The sequence below is a fragment of the Rhagoletis pomonella genome, unplaced genomic scaffold (genome assembly GCF_013731165.1).
Source record: "Rhagoletis pomonella isolate Grant_MI unplaced genomic scaffold, Rhpom_1.0 Rhpom_scaffold_00014, whole genome shotgun sequence".
Taxonomy (NCBI): Eukaryota; Metazoa; Arthropoda; class Insecta; order Diptera; family Tephritidae; genus Rhagoletis; species Rhagoletis pomonella.
The window spans coordinates 4,311,914-4,325,272 of NW_023458568.1; the positions used below are offsets into that span (position 1 = coordinate 4,311,914).

The 13,359-nt window shown below is 34.1% G+C and overlaps 2 protein-coding genes across 2 annotated transcripts in view; one reads left to right on the top strand and one right to left on the bottom strand.

The window, feature by feature from the left end:
* The window catches only part of LOC118749182, a 473,359-nt gene that overhangs the window by 77,451 nt on the left and 382,549 nt on the right, over positions 1-13,359 (bottom strand). The gene's annotated exons all lie outside the window — the stretch shown is intronic.
* Positions 12,970-13,359, top strand: part of LOC118749116 (glutamate synthase [NADH], amyloplastic-like) — a gene marked incomplete at its 5' end in the record, with an annotated part of 277,008 nt that continues 276,618 nt past the window's right edge. Inside the window, one exon of the mRNA XM_036483886.1 lies at positions 12,970-13,136. Coding sequence (XP_036339779.1) covers positions 12,970-13,136 — 167 coding nt within the window. The remainder of the gene's footprint in view (positions 13,137-13,359) is intronic.

Consider the following 13,359-nt stretch of genomic DNA (forward strand, 5'->3'; position numbering starts at 1 on the left):
CTGGTCAAAATATCGCACTCCTATTATTTTGTGGACAACTGTATGTAGGTTAGGGTGCCCATCGAGAATGCCTTTTTTGGAAATTTCAAGACCCTACCCCGTAATTTTATTCGTTCTTATGAGAAATATTATTGTCTATTTCTATAGATTTTTTAAATGTCATTTGGAGGTCGCGTCCTGTCGATTTAGGTCAGAAAATAGGATATTAGAGATTTATGAGTCTTTGAATGACTATTTTTGATTTGATTTCAAAGATCGAATATGATCTGAGAAGGGGATATACCAAAACCTATGCGCAATGTGTTCACCAATTTTGGATGAGATCGGTCAAATAGTTTTCGAGATACACATATGATATAAGTGGGCGGTGCCACCCCCATTTTCCTAAAATTTCTTGAAAAACTACATTTTTGCTAAAGACCGATTGTATATATCAATTTTTAATAAATATTGATGAACTCCTTAGCCACACTGCTTAAAAAGTCTGAAATTCCGGTACATACACTCATATAAATTCAATGCCGTACTTAACAAAAGACAATTTTTATGCGATTGAAATAAATAACGTATCAGTTAATTTGAAAATAGATTTAGATTTAGATTTAGATAGCACTCCATATTTTGAAATTGTAGAAATTATCGATGGTCAAATTTCAAAAAATTAAAAGAAATATGACTAATTTTTTAATTCACCCTATAAAAAATCCCAACAAGACTAGCCCGACAGTAGATTATTATACACCATTTTAAAGGCCTATATATCGCTAGCTTAGAAAGAAAAGTTGCTAAGTCCCATTTTAAAAATTTTACAGGAGAGGAAAAAATCTTTCTTTAGCCATTTTCTTTAACTATTTCACAAGACTTTGAATCAAACACTTTGCGCGTTTAAAGCAAAGCAAAACTCCATAAGAATCAGAAAGATTCGATATTTATTAAAAGATGACGTATTATTTTGGCCTTATCGGATTTGTAGTGCTTCTTTTGGACTTAGCAAATTTTCCTTTTATTGCTTATGAAGAGGAAAAAATAAAACAAGTACCTTTATAATTGTCGAAACGATGCGTATTCAATTTCTCTAGCCTCCTATATCAAAATATGAGTTTTCATAAAAAGTGGACTTAGCAACTTTTCACTCTAAGCTAGCGATATATTCCTTTCATATCATATTGGATCTTTGAAATCCAATTAAAAATAGTCATTCAAAAACTCAAATCTACAAAATCCTGTTTTTTGACCTAAATCGACATATCGCGACCTCTAAATGACCTTTAAAAAATCTATACTTTGCGGCAATAATATTTCTCATAAAACCAATTAAATTGAGGGGTAGGGTCTTAAAATTTCCAAAAAAAAACATTTTTGTTGAGCATCCTAATGTAGGTATGTCAAAAAATCATGAGCTTTCTCCGGAACTATCTTCCACCGGTAATGGTTTTGGAGGGTTTTGTTTTCTCCTGAAAAGTATTTGTTATTAAAATATATTTCATAAATAGCTTAATAAATTCACCTTAAGGCCATTTTAGAGAAGACGATACCACAGGTTATCATAGATCGATTTTCATCGATTTAGTTTTCACTATTTTCTCTATTTTTATTGTTATAAACGCAACCGTAGTGCGACTATCTCTCATATAGTATTTTATCATCAAGTTGTTAAGGCAATGCTCGTGTATTTAAGTTGACAATGCAAATAATAATTATCCAAAGAGAAAGTACACGTCATGGACTTTAAAACAGTGCTGAGTTAATACAAAAAGAGATTTACATATTGTGAGAAGTTGTCAGTTTTCAATGAAATGCTTACGTCCCACCCTTCACAGCCAATGTTTTTTTTTAACCTAACTTTGAAAATACGATAGCTTCCCTTTGTTTAAGTAAGGTCATTTTGTTAAAAGTATAATAAATCAAATAAAACACCTCTTTGAGGTAAAATTTTCGAGTGACGAATGCTGAACTGGAAACACAAAATTTATGATATCTATGTATTTCGTGACGAAAATTATACGCATTTTTTAACTGCCTTGGAAACGGAAAATCTTTTTTATTCATACGAATTGTTGCAAAAGTTCTGTTTTTTATTTTGTGTTTCTAGCAGTAGACGGAATTTCGCAACGTTCCGAATAAATAAAAAAGATTTTCTGTACGTTTCCAAGGCAGTTAAAAAATGCGTATAATTTTCATAAATATGAAACAATACAAACAATAATCTAAATGTCTTATTTTTCTCAAATAAAGTGCTAAAAATGTTATCTAAATCTAAATGATGTGTTCAAACCGATGAGTCCATTGAAGCATATAATTTTTCGAATACGGAATTAAGCGAAAAAGAATGATCATATCCTTTGTATTCGAAAAAAAATATATAAAAAAATATGAAAAATTATAAAATTTACCAACTTGTTACCAACTTTGGATACAATAAACAACTGCATTCATCTGATTGTCTCGTAGTTTAATTTTATTAAGTTTTCTACCGGGTGTGGGGCGAGTGTTTTTTAAGAAGTTTTACTTCTATCACGTGTACGGTGTCGCACTCGTGCTATTAAACTAATGCTTTTTTCTCAAGTAGTTTTGATCAGTGGAAATTTATACATATCGTCGTTTAAAGTACAAAACCGCGTATCAACAAAATGCAAAACTGCGTATCAAGATAATGCAAAACCGCATATGTGAGGTTGCATAAATTATTTTCTGGAGAGTAAAAAAACATTCATATTTCCTAATTGTTATCTTTTTTATAAAGCAATCGCATTTCTGGCTGGTATATTTCAGGACGAATGGATAAGGGTTAAGCCAAGAGTTTGTATGAGCAAATACAATTTTTGGCAGCCAATGTCAGTTACGTGGTTTTGTACTTTAAACGACGATATGCACATTGGGTGAACTAAATGCATTCATACATACATATTTATGTACAAATGTAGGTAATATTGCATGCGTCTTCCCAGGTAGGTTAAGTGCGGGTGATATACCCACGTATGTGCATAGTTAAATACTATGTACATACCCACAATTAAAATGGGGAAAATGTTACAATTTCGGCATGTGACTGAAACCAACTTTAAAATACACATAAATTGTGGCTTCCAAGACATGTACGAAGTGATTAGCACAGCTGCATCCTTCGACTTGCCAACTCGCAGGAAATTCCCCGATTTGCAGGGAATTTGGTTTAAGTGGCAATCGGGGAATGTGCACCTTTTTCGAGGTATGTTATTTTTATATCTTAAGGTAACCAAATTAGACGAATATGTTAATTTTTATCCATTTAACCCTTTTTGGAGCGACATTTCTGAAAAATGAAAGCTAAGGTTTTGGGCTAGACTTGAGGAAACCTAGAATAAAATTGACTGACCAGTTTTGGAGAAAATGCCCGAAATCTATATTTTCAGCAGCCCGATTTTTAGTTTTCAGGCGATAACGTTATGACATATTTATATTTCATAAACACAAAAGACAGCGTTAGATAGCTTGTTTTAAGACTCTTCTGCTGATATTCACTGATTCACCAGTGACATGGACTGAGTAGTGCGCCCTAAGTGGTAGTTTAAAAATTGCCTTTTTCGAATTTCAGGTAGCAGCCACGCCCACAAAGGCATACGAATCCAAATATCCTGGAACAAACCTTCTTAGTTTTTTTTTGTACTTTAATTCCTGAAAGTTTGAAAAAAATTAAATGAAGGTACCTACAGACGCCACATACATACCAAAACATCTCGTAGTGGAGACACGAACCAAAACACATTTACCTCTATATCTTTCCAACTAGTAGCCGGAACTTAATATATAAGGTATCGTTTGAAAGGTATTGACCTAAAGAATAACACTAAACACTTGGGTGTACCCATATGCCTCCTTAAACCGGGAAAAGCAAAAACACGTTTTTGTTTCGCATCACTTTAGCCTAATTTTTAAGAATCCGGTTAATCGTTTATGAGGCTTGAATACATTTTCTGGACACACTCTGCAAGGCCTTTCCAACGATATCTCAAACATGTCGATTGGACGTCTGGGTAAAAACTTCCAAATCTCGTGTATATATGTATAAGCGAGTCATTTCAACATGCTACTGTGGCTGCTTTCGTCACTCGCGCGCACTGCCGTGCTCATTTTACGCACGAACTTTGCATCCTCAATAGAGACTCGTCCCACCCGTCACAAAATACTGTGCCACCCCCCACAAGATAAAGGAGTTTTTTTTTTAAATTTTCAAATATGAAAATGCCATTAAGGCATATTAACATTCTGTTATCTACATACGAGAAAGGCGTTTTGAACGAAATATTTATAGTTTGTCTAAAATAGGGAAACGAATCCATCAACTCAGAGAGGCGGCTGTTATCGTTGTCCCACCCGCCACTTTTGGGAAATTGTCAATTTTCTATGTAAATTATATTTATTTTATCAGTTTCATAATAATCTGATATCTGACTTCAAGTGTTAAGATTTTGAGACTTATCTAATAAATGGTTAAAGAGAAATGACTTAAAGTTTGAGCAAAAACGAGTTAAAATGCCCCACCCGTCACGTTGGAATGCACCGTTTTTAACTGACTTCCAAAAAAGGAGAAGGTTATCAGTTCGTCGGAATATTATTTTTATTTTATTTATTTATGTTACCGCATAACTTTGGACCACGTCAACCGATTAGTAGATTAGGTAGTGTCTCAGAGGTGGTCCCATACTAATCTGGTTAAGATCCGATCAGTGTATCATGAGATATATATATATATATTTTTTTTTTATATGAGAGTTGAAGTCGGTTTTTTTTTTGCTAAAAATTACTTGTCATAAATCGGTCCATTTTGTGCACTCCATCGACTATTTATACATCGAGTGGAAAATTTTCGATGCATCGAAGCAAAACATTGATATTTTCGATGTTTTTCCGACATCCCTATGAGTCAGCAACGAAGCAACATAGGCGGAGCTCCGTTGGTTATTTTTTTATGCGACAGTGTTCGCTTACACATGTATGTATGTACGATTAAAAATTACCTTCAAAATATACTTTATGGGGCTGTTCTGGACATTGAGGAAATGGTCTTGGATTTACATTTGGAATTCCATTTACAAATTTTATGCTTGCTATCATGGCAATAGTATGCATTTTATTGTTGCGAACCTAAAAATGCACCGAAAAACGCAAATTCAAGATCATATGCACAAGATCCTGAACATCCTTCATGATTTTAAATGCTTTGCTGAAAAGCAAAGTCTCTTGTGTCACTTACCCATTAAAGGAGAGCGGGAATATTGTATTAGGAATATCTATACCAACTTTCAATTTTCTACTGTAACCAATACAGGGTCCATAACCTTGAAATGTGCTTCTGAATCCCTTTGAGACTGACAAAAATATTGATGAATTTTATAAAAAGCTAGTATTTTCATGACAACTGAAGCTTGTAATGTTTTTGCAGCTTATTTAAATTTGAAATGGTCTTAGGCTGCTTAACTAATAGTTTGGTAATGGTTGAAACGGTCTTAGGTTGCTTAACTAATAGTTTGGTTAATACATAGTACCAGGTTGACCGAGCTTTGCCCGGAGTGCATATACTTTTTAAAGTTTTCAAGATTTGGATAGCTTTAAAAAATATTTAAAAAAAAAAGGATTTCGATATCTATTAAGTAAATTCCTTATTCTAAAAGTTATGTGGCAACCCTATTCCGAAATACGCTGGAATGAATGGTACATTTCTTGAGCGTATATGGACTATGTATACATAAACAAATTTAGATTGAAATTAACAAAATAAAAATTTGCATTACATAGAAGCGTGGCAACCCTGATAAAAAATATTTTCTGGCCAAAGTTCTCAACAATACCTTTCATTTGATATCCATATTGCGATGTTTTAGATAAATTGTGTAGAATCGAAAATAAGTGGCAACCTTACACTATTATCCTAAGAGATAACATTTTGTATATAGGGAAAGCATTGTTTAAGAACCTTATCTTGGTAACCATGAATAGTAATGTTTTACCTTTTTTCCTAAACAGAAAATTAAATAAATGCTCGATTCAAAATAGGTGGCAACCCTATTAAACATATTTTTGAATTAGGGATATTTAAAATATCTTCCATTTGATACCCATATTATGATGTTTTAATTAATTTGTAACTTATTTCGAATAGGTGGCAACCTTATACGAGTCTTCTCGGAGATAGTTCCTATTCAGATAACCTTAAAATACAAAGCATTATCTGTGTACAAAGTTTTATCAAAATCGTTAGAGCCGTTTCCGAGAACCCTATGGATATATATATATATTAGGGCGGGTCAATTTGTATGGATCGATTTTTTTCGACATTGTTCCTAGCATATTCGGATTCTTCATAAAATTCTAAGAAAAAAATTTCTCCAGACCATAGCTCTAAAGTCAATTTCGAGCCTGCGCATTTTTAAAAGAAGATATCTTATATATAAAAATGAATTGCTGTCCGTTAGCCTCGCTAAGACTCGAAAACAGCTTGACCGATTTGAATATTTTTATTTTTTTGGTTTGTTTTTTATAATATCCGGATGGTTAAAACCAGAAAAAATAGAGAGTTGCCACCTGTTTAAAAATTTCAATATAAGTAAATTAATTACATAAATTAGATATTGCAATATGGGTGTCAAAAGAAAGAGGTTATGAAGGCTTACAGGCGAAAATATTTTTGAGGGGGGTTGCCACCGGTTTCAAAATTTAATTAATTAAATTGATAAGATAAATTAAATATTGCAGTATGGGTATCAAATTAAAAAGGTTTAAGAAGGCTTACTACTGAAAATATTTTTGAGTCGAGTTGCCACCAATTTCGAAAATTTAATTCTATTAAGTTAATAAGATAAAGTATGTATTATAATATAGGTGTCGAACGAAAAGTATTTGAAAAATTATTGATTAAGAAATATTTTCTATAGGCCTGCCACCTACCTGAGCGGTAAAAACTAAAAGCCATACTCGCAAATATTATTCAAAGCTTTTGAGGCTCGCATCAATGTGGAATACTGTAACTCTGTCGAGTTAGTGTTTATTGATGGCAAACAAAGTACTATCATGTTTGGCAATGATATCACCCCATCGAACAATGCACTTAGCCTCGATATAAAAAGAGAACAAAAGCCGAAGTATTAGCCGAAGCAGTTCATACAAATGTTCCACAATTGAACTAACAAAAAAATATGGCCAACGACTCTTTTATAGAAGCTGTGGACACTGGAGTAAAATTTAAACAAAAAAACAAAACCGACTTCAATTCTCATATACAAATTTAAGATTACCGTTATTTTCTTCATAGCCTAGTTATCGGATCTACACTCAATTAGTAGGTGACTACCTCTGAGGAACCACCTTTCCTTTCAAAAAGAATTATAGAAAACGGATAACGTAGTCCAAAGTTACGCGGTAACATACATAAAAACATATTTCGACGAATTGATAAAATATGCAGATTTATATTTAATAAGGTGTTACGGATATATTTTTTTTAATACAAACCTGTGCTTTGTAGTTTATTGATACGAAAAATTAATCTCTGATATCTATTTTTTATTTAAAGAACCGCAAGATTGCACTACAAAGCAAATTTTATATTTCTTACTATTGTACAGCGTCGAACAAAAGTTTTGGCACAGTAAATTTTCGCATTACATATATGCAAAATTTTTAATTTATTTCCGATAATTTTTTATAAAAACATAGTTCATACTACACTAAAACACATAAAAAGCAAATGTGTAAACTTTGTGAAAAACTCAGGAAAATTCAATAAATCTGCATACTAATTTGCAATTTTATATTCAGATTTTCAAGCAACTTCAAACTTGCTCTTTGATAAACTAAAATTGAATGGATTATTAAACTGCATACTTGGAATTTTTCTAAAAAATACTTTGCCTATATTGTGAAAAATTTACTGTGCCAATACTTTTGTTCGTTACTGTAAGTAAATAAACCCTTAACCAATAAAAAAATTTTCAATATTTCAAAATTATTTTTCGAATCATAAATTTTTTATGATTAACAATGTATTTATATTTTTGGTTTTTTTTGGTTTTAAACCCTTTTTTCTTTCAACACGAGGTATCTTTTTTCTAGTTTCTATTGTTATAGCCATAACTCCCTCTCTATTTTTATCAATCAATCAATCAATCAATTTTATATTTTTTTTCGGCATTTTTCCTAATTACAAGTAGAGCTTTATAAAACTTTTATAACACCAAATGTTTATCAAGCTTGGGATTTTATGTTATCCGGGCAGGCTTATTAATTTAGCCAGAGAATATGTTTTATGTATTTTGGAATGAATTTCCGTCATCCCTTGTGAAATTTGGTTTGGAGACAAACCGGTTTCGGCGTTGTACCATCTTCAGTGTAATTTTTCGTTATCCGAAGGGATGACGGAAATTCGTTCCAAAATATATTATACACCCACCCTGTCGGAAACAACAACAACCAAAAAGGGAATATGTTTTCTTTATTAAGTTTACCCAGTTACTCATTTTAAACTGCTACCTGTACTGTATCAGCGGTTAAAACTTGTTAAATTTTTATTTAAAATTGATAGCAAAATAAAGACGCAGCAGATATTGTGGACAGATCCAAGTTGTCAGCAAGAAGAAAGATATATGTGTATATTTCCGTCTTTATCACGCTTCACAGTAAACACCCATTTACTGCCGATCGCCTCTTGCCCCTTTGGTAAATCTGCAAGCTCCCAAGTACGGGTTTTTATTAGTGCGTCGTACTCCTTCTGCATCGCTATTCTCCACTCTTCTGCATTTGACCCACTTGAGGCTTCTTCTACACTTACAGGCACCGCGACCGGTTTTTCGACCATTGCATTCACTTCGTTATATACTTTCCTTGGGCGACCTACTGCACCTGTTCTCAAAATTCTAGGTCGACCGGGACCCACTTTCTTTTCTTCTAAGCCTGCTGCCTGTTTGAACTGCGGACTCCTGTTGAGTTTGACCCTCATCCGAATTCGCGCTTTCTTCTGTCTTGCTACGTAGGCTGTTGATTACATCAGCGTGCAGATTTTGGATTTGACCCTCGTCCAAATCTACACTTTCACCGACAGACTCGTTGCTCTCTGGAGTCAGCTCTTCATTACCATTGAGTATCATAATATCAGGCTGATCAACATCACTACACATTTCCTTTTCAAAAAATATAACATCACGGCTGATGATTACTCGCTTCATTTCAGAACTATATAGTCGATAACCCTTCGTTTCGTCACTGTAACCAATCATAATACACTCGTGGCCTTTAGGACGGAATTTTTTTGATTGCGTTTTATCAAGCACTATCGCTTTTGCTCCGAAAGTTTTAAAATGTGCCACTGCAGGCTTTATGCCATACCACTCTTCATACGGTGTAGTGTTTACCAATGCCTTCGTTGCTGACCTGTTGCGAATATAAGCGGCTGTTTTTACAGCCTCAGCCCAAAATCGTTCATTAAGGTTGGCATGCACTAGCATACTTCGCGCCATTTCCACTAACGTCCTGTTTGCCCTCTCGGCGACACCATTTTGTTGGGGAGTGTAGGGAGCAGTTAATTGCCGTTTAATGCCATTTTCTCTTAAAAAGTTTTGGAACGCATTATTCACATACTCCCGTCCATTGTCGCTTCTAATGCATTTAATTCTTCTCCCAGTTTGTTTTTCGCACATAGTTCTAAAATCTTTGAACGCCTCCAGAACACAATCTTTTGTCTTCAAAAAATATACCGACATATATCTTGATTTGTCGTCGATAAAGGTCGGGAAATACCTTGCACCGCCTACCGAAGTGGTGTTAATCGGGCCACATAAGTCACTGTGTTTGACCTCTAAAAGTTCCTTCGATCGATTTTCGCCAGCTTGTTTAAATGGTTTGACAGTAATTTTACTTTTTGCGCATGTACTACATTCGATATCAGCTTTTCGATCGACTTTTAAACCTCGCACAATACTCTGCGCAGCCATGTCCTTTAAGCAATTAAAATGGAGATGCCCGAATCGATTGTGCCATTTTATGGCTTCTTGGTCAGACGTGATTGCACTGAACCACTTGTTTTCAGGACTTTCGAAAATGAACAAACCATTTCTGTTATGGGCCTTAAGTAGTACACGCTTTTGCTTATTTTTTATTGCCACCGAGTTATCGCTAAACATTACTGAGTAACCGGACTCAATCGCTTTACTGACAGAAATTAAGTTATTTTGCAGCTCTTTGATATGCAATACATTTCTTAGTTTTATGCCCGTTCCTTCTAAATAAACATCGCCGCGCCCAACGGCCTCAATAGATTTATTACCGGGTAGCATTATTTGTTCTTTACATTTGACGTATGCTTTAAACATACTTCTCTCACAACACAAGTGTGAAGTCGCGCCGCTATCAATGCACCAAGATTGACGACTTAAGCTCGTACCTGCATTTTTATTTTCCAGTGTCATCAGATACGTTTCATTCTCTTCTCTTTTTTCTTTGACTTACAGTTAGCTGCAAAGTGCCCACGTAAACCGCAAATGTAGCATTTTTTGCTGCTGGTATTGTTGGACTTCCAATGGTGATTTTGTCTACCCTTCTCACCTTTGTTATTCGTACGCGCCTGAAGAAGTTGTTCTGCTGGATTTGTGTCTAATCGGTTACTTTCTTGTTGTCGAGCACCCTCCTCAAGTAATTTTATTTTTAATGTTTCTAGGGCAGGTAATACATCGCGCGCTTCGATTGCAATAACGAAATTTTCATAGCTTTGAGGAAGGCTTGACAACAATATTATAACCAGTATTTGTTCGTCAATTGAAACGTCAATTTGCGCCAAACTTTCGACGAACTCAGTAAAGCGGTTGATATGATCACGCATCTTGTCGCTGTCCGACTTACGGAGCTGGAGTAATCCTTTAAAGAACATTATTTTTCTTGCCGGCCCTTTAGGTTGGTGAACTTCCCTTAGTTTTTTCCACGCCTGGATTGAAGTTTTACATGACTTTAGATGATTAACTTGACTAGGTTTCAAGCAAAGCAAAATTGACGCCAAAGCCTTTTCATCTTTCGTTTCGTATTCTAGTGCCTGAACCGATGAGCCATCCTCCGGCTTTACGCACTTGCCACTGACTATGTGCCATAAATCACAATGAATTAGAACACTCTTCGTTTGTATGCTCCATGACGAATAATTGGAGTCATCCAGCTTCTCAATCTGCATAATCGAATTCATGGTCATTACTTAATACTCAATTTTTACCAAATTCGTTGGAGCCTCACACTGGGCCCATAACCCTGATAGCAAAATAAAGACGCAGCAGATATTGTGGACAGATCCAAGTTGTCAGCAAGAAGAAAGATATAATTTATTGAAGTGACTTATATACACAGATTAGGCAGGAAAAATGAGATGATTCCAAAATGCTTTAGATAAATGTTTAGTACATATTATGGTGTTGCCACATAATTCAACAAAAATTTTCGGTAAGGAATAAGCGAGTGGATGAAAAATATATAAACCGTAAGAACGGCCCATATATATGTGTATGAAAGAATACTCACATGCGACGGCTCTAGCCATTGTGTGTCACTCCTTTAAATTATAGTTACTTTTTTATTATTGTATTAAAAAAATAACGTTCGTAACACTTTAGTAAATATTAATCCGTATATTAACTGAGTATATATTAAAGACTAGAAGATGACCCGGTGAACTTCATATCATCTATAATTTATTTGAATTTAACTTTGATCAATTATAACAAATCTTCAAAATGCAATACAATGAGATCACTAATACTGCCTGCTGTTATAGCTGATAAAAGATTCCACACCTATAAGATGTGCCACGCCCCTTTTTACAAACTCATTTATATACATATATCTTTCCATAAGCACCTACCATAGGTATCTGTGCACTTCAAATTTCGAGTTCATGTGACTATAATTCCGAAGTTAGAGCTGATTAAAAATTTTCATTATGGGAGGTATCCCTCATCCCCCTCGCCCCCTTGGCGAGTTTCAATTTTTGTACCCTATTATAGGTCCAGGAGTCATGGCAATACACTGACAAAATTTTATTCGATTCTGTACATCCGTTCATGCTGCAACCTGGTACATACATACATACCTACTTCCACAAATATATAGTAGATTTGCTTTGAAGCGCCATCTTGCGGTTCTTTAAATAAAAAATAGATATCAGAAATGAATTTTTCGTATCACAAAACTCCCGAGCACAACTCTTTACTACAAAAAAAAAACATTCCTAACACTTTAGTAAATATTAATCTGATTATGGACTCAGTATTAATTAAAAATAATTTCTTTTAAAATTGCGCAGGCTCGAAATTGATTTTAGAGCTATGGTCTAAAGGGCTTTTTTTCTTAGAATTTTATGTAGAATCCGCATCTGCTAGGAACGATGGCGAAAAAAAAAATTGACCCGCCCTAATATATATACTATATATAAATAAATATATATATATATATATATATACAAGAATTGCTCGTTTAATGTAATAAAATATGGACAATATACTACTTCTATAGTAAAATATAAAAATTTCATGAGCAGCCTCTAAATTTATACTTAGAAACTTAAAGTTTGGTGCAGGACCTCTTTCGGCAAGAGGACAAATTTTCTAATGTACATACATACAATAATCATTTTGTAACGAAAAAAAACAAAATCATAACTTTACCCCATATGATTTGCTTTTACACCACTGTAGCTCAAATTGCTCTGCGCTCACCAACACAATCTCACTTTCAGTTTTGCCGAGCACTGCTCTAAATGCATGCGCAAGGTATCGTAATTAAAAAAGGAGTTTCGCACATTCGATAGTTTGATATGGTAGCGACGATGTAATAACAAAGTCATATGGCTAATGTACTAATTTTTCATTTCTATGTAAGAATGCAGTTTTATAGAATTTGATTTTATTTGTTCCAAAAATGTGTCTTTCTCAAATAATCTTCTAATGTGCCTCTTATGCTAAATTTCAGATAACAATCGACGAAATACGTAATGCTAATTTTGCCACAGCTAGCGATGAATTGAAATCAACAAACTTGTTAAGGAATTATCCGTTCGACCCCAGGCTCCTACTCTTCGGATACACAACAGAAACGATTAACATGCTTCTTGTGCCCATGTTCAATGACAAGTAAATACTATATCATTCTTTTGTTAGTGCTCTAAAATTCATCCTTTAAATATATCCGTTTAAAACTTATATGAAGCGGTAATCGAAGAGCTCTACATATCGTTACCTTAATATAAAAAGGCCTTCACTCGTTTTCTTTTCAAATTCAGCTCTGTGAAAAAGTCGGTAGATTACTCACTAATAATGGAAATAGCGTCAACAATGCTTAAAGTATGTCGATTCT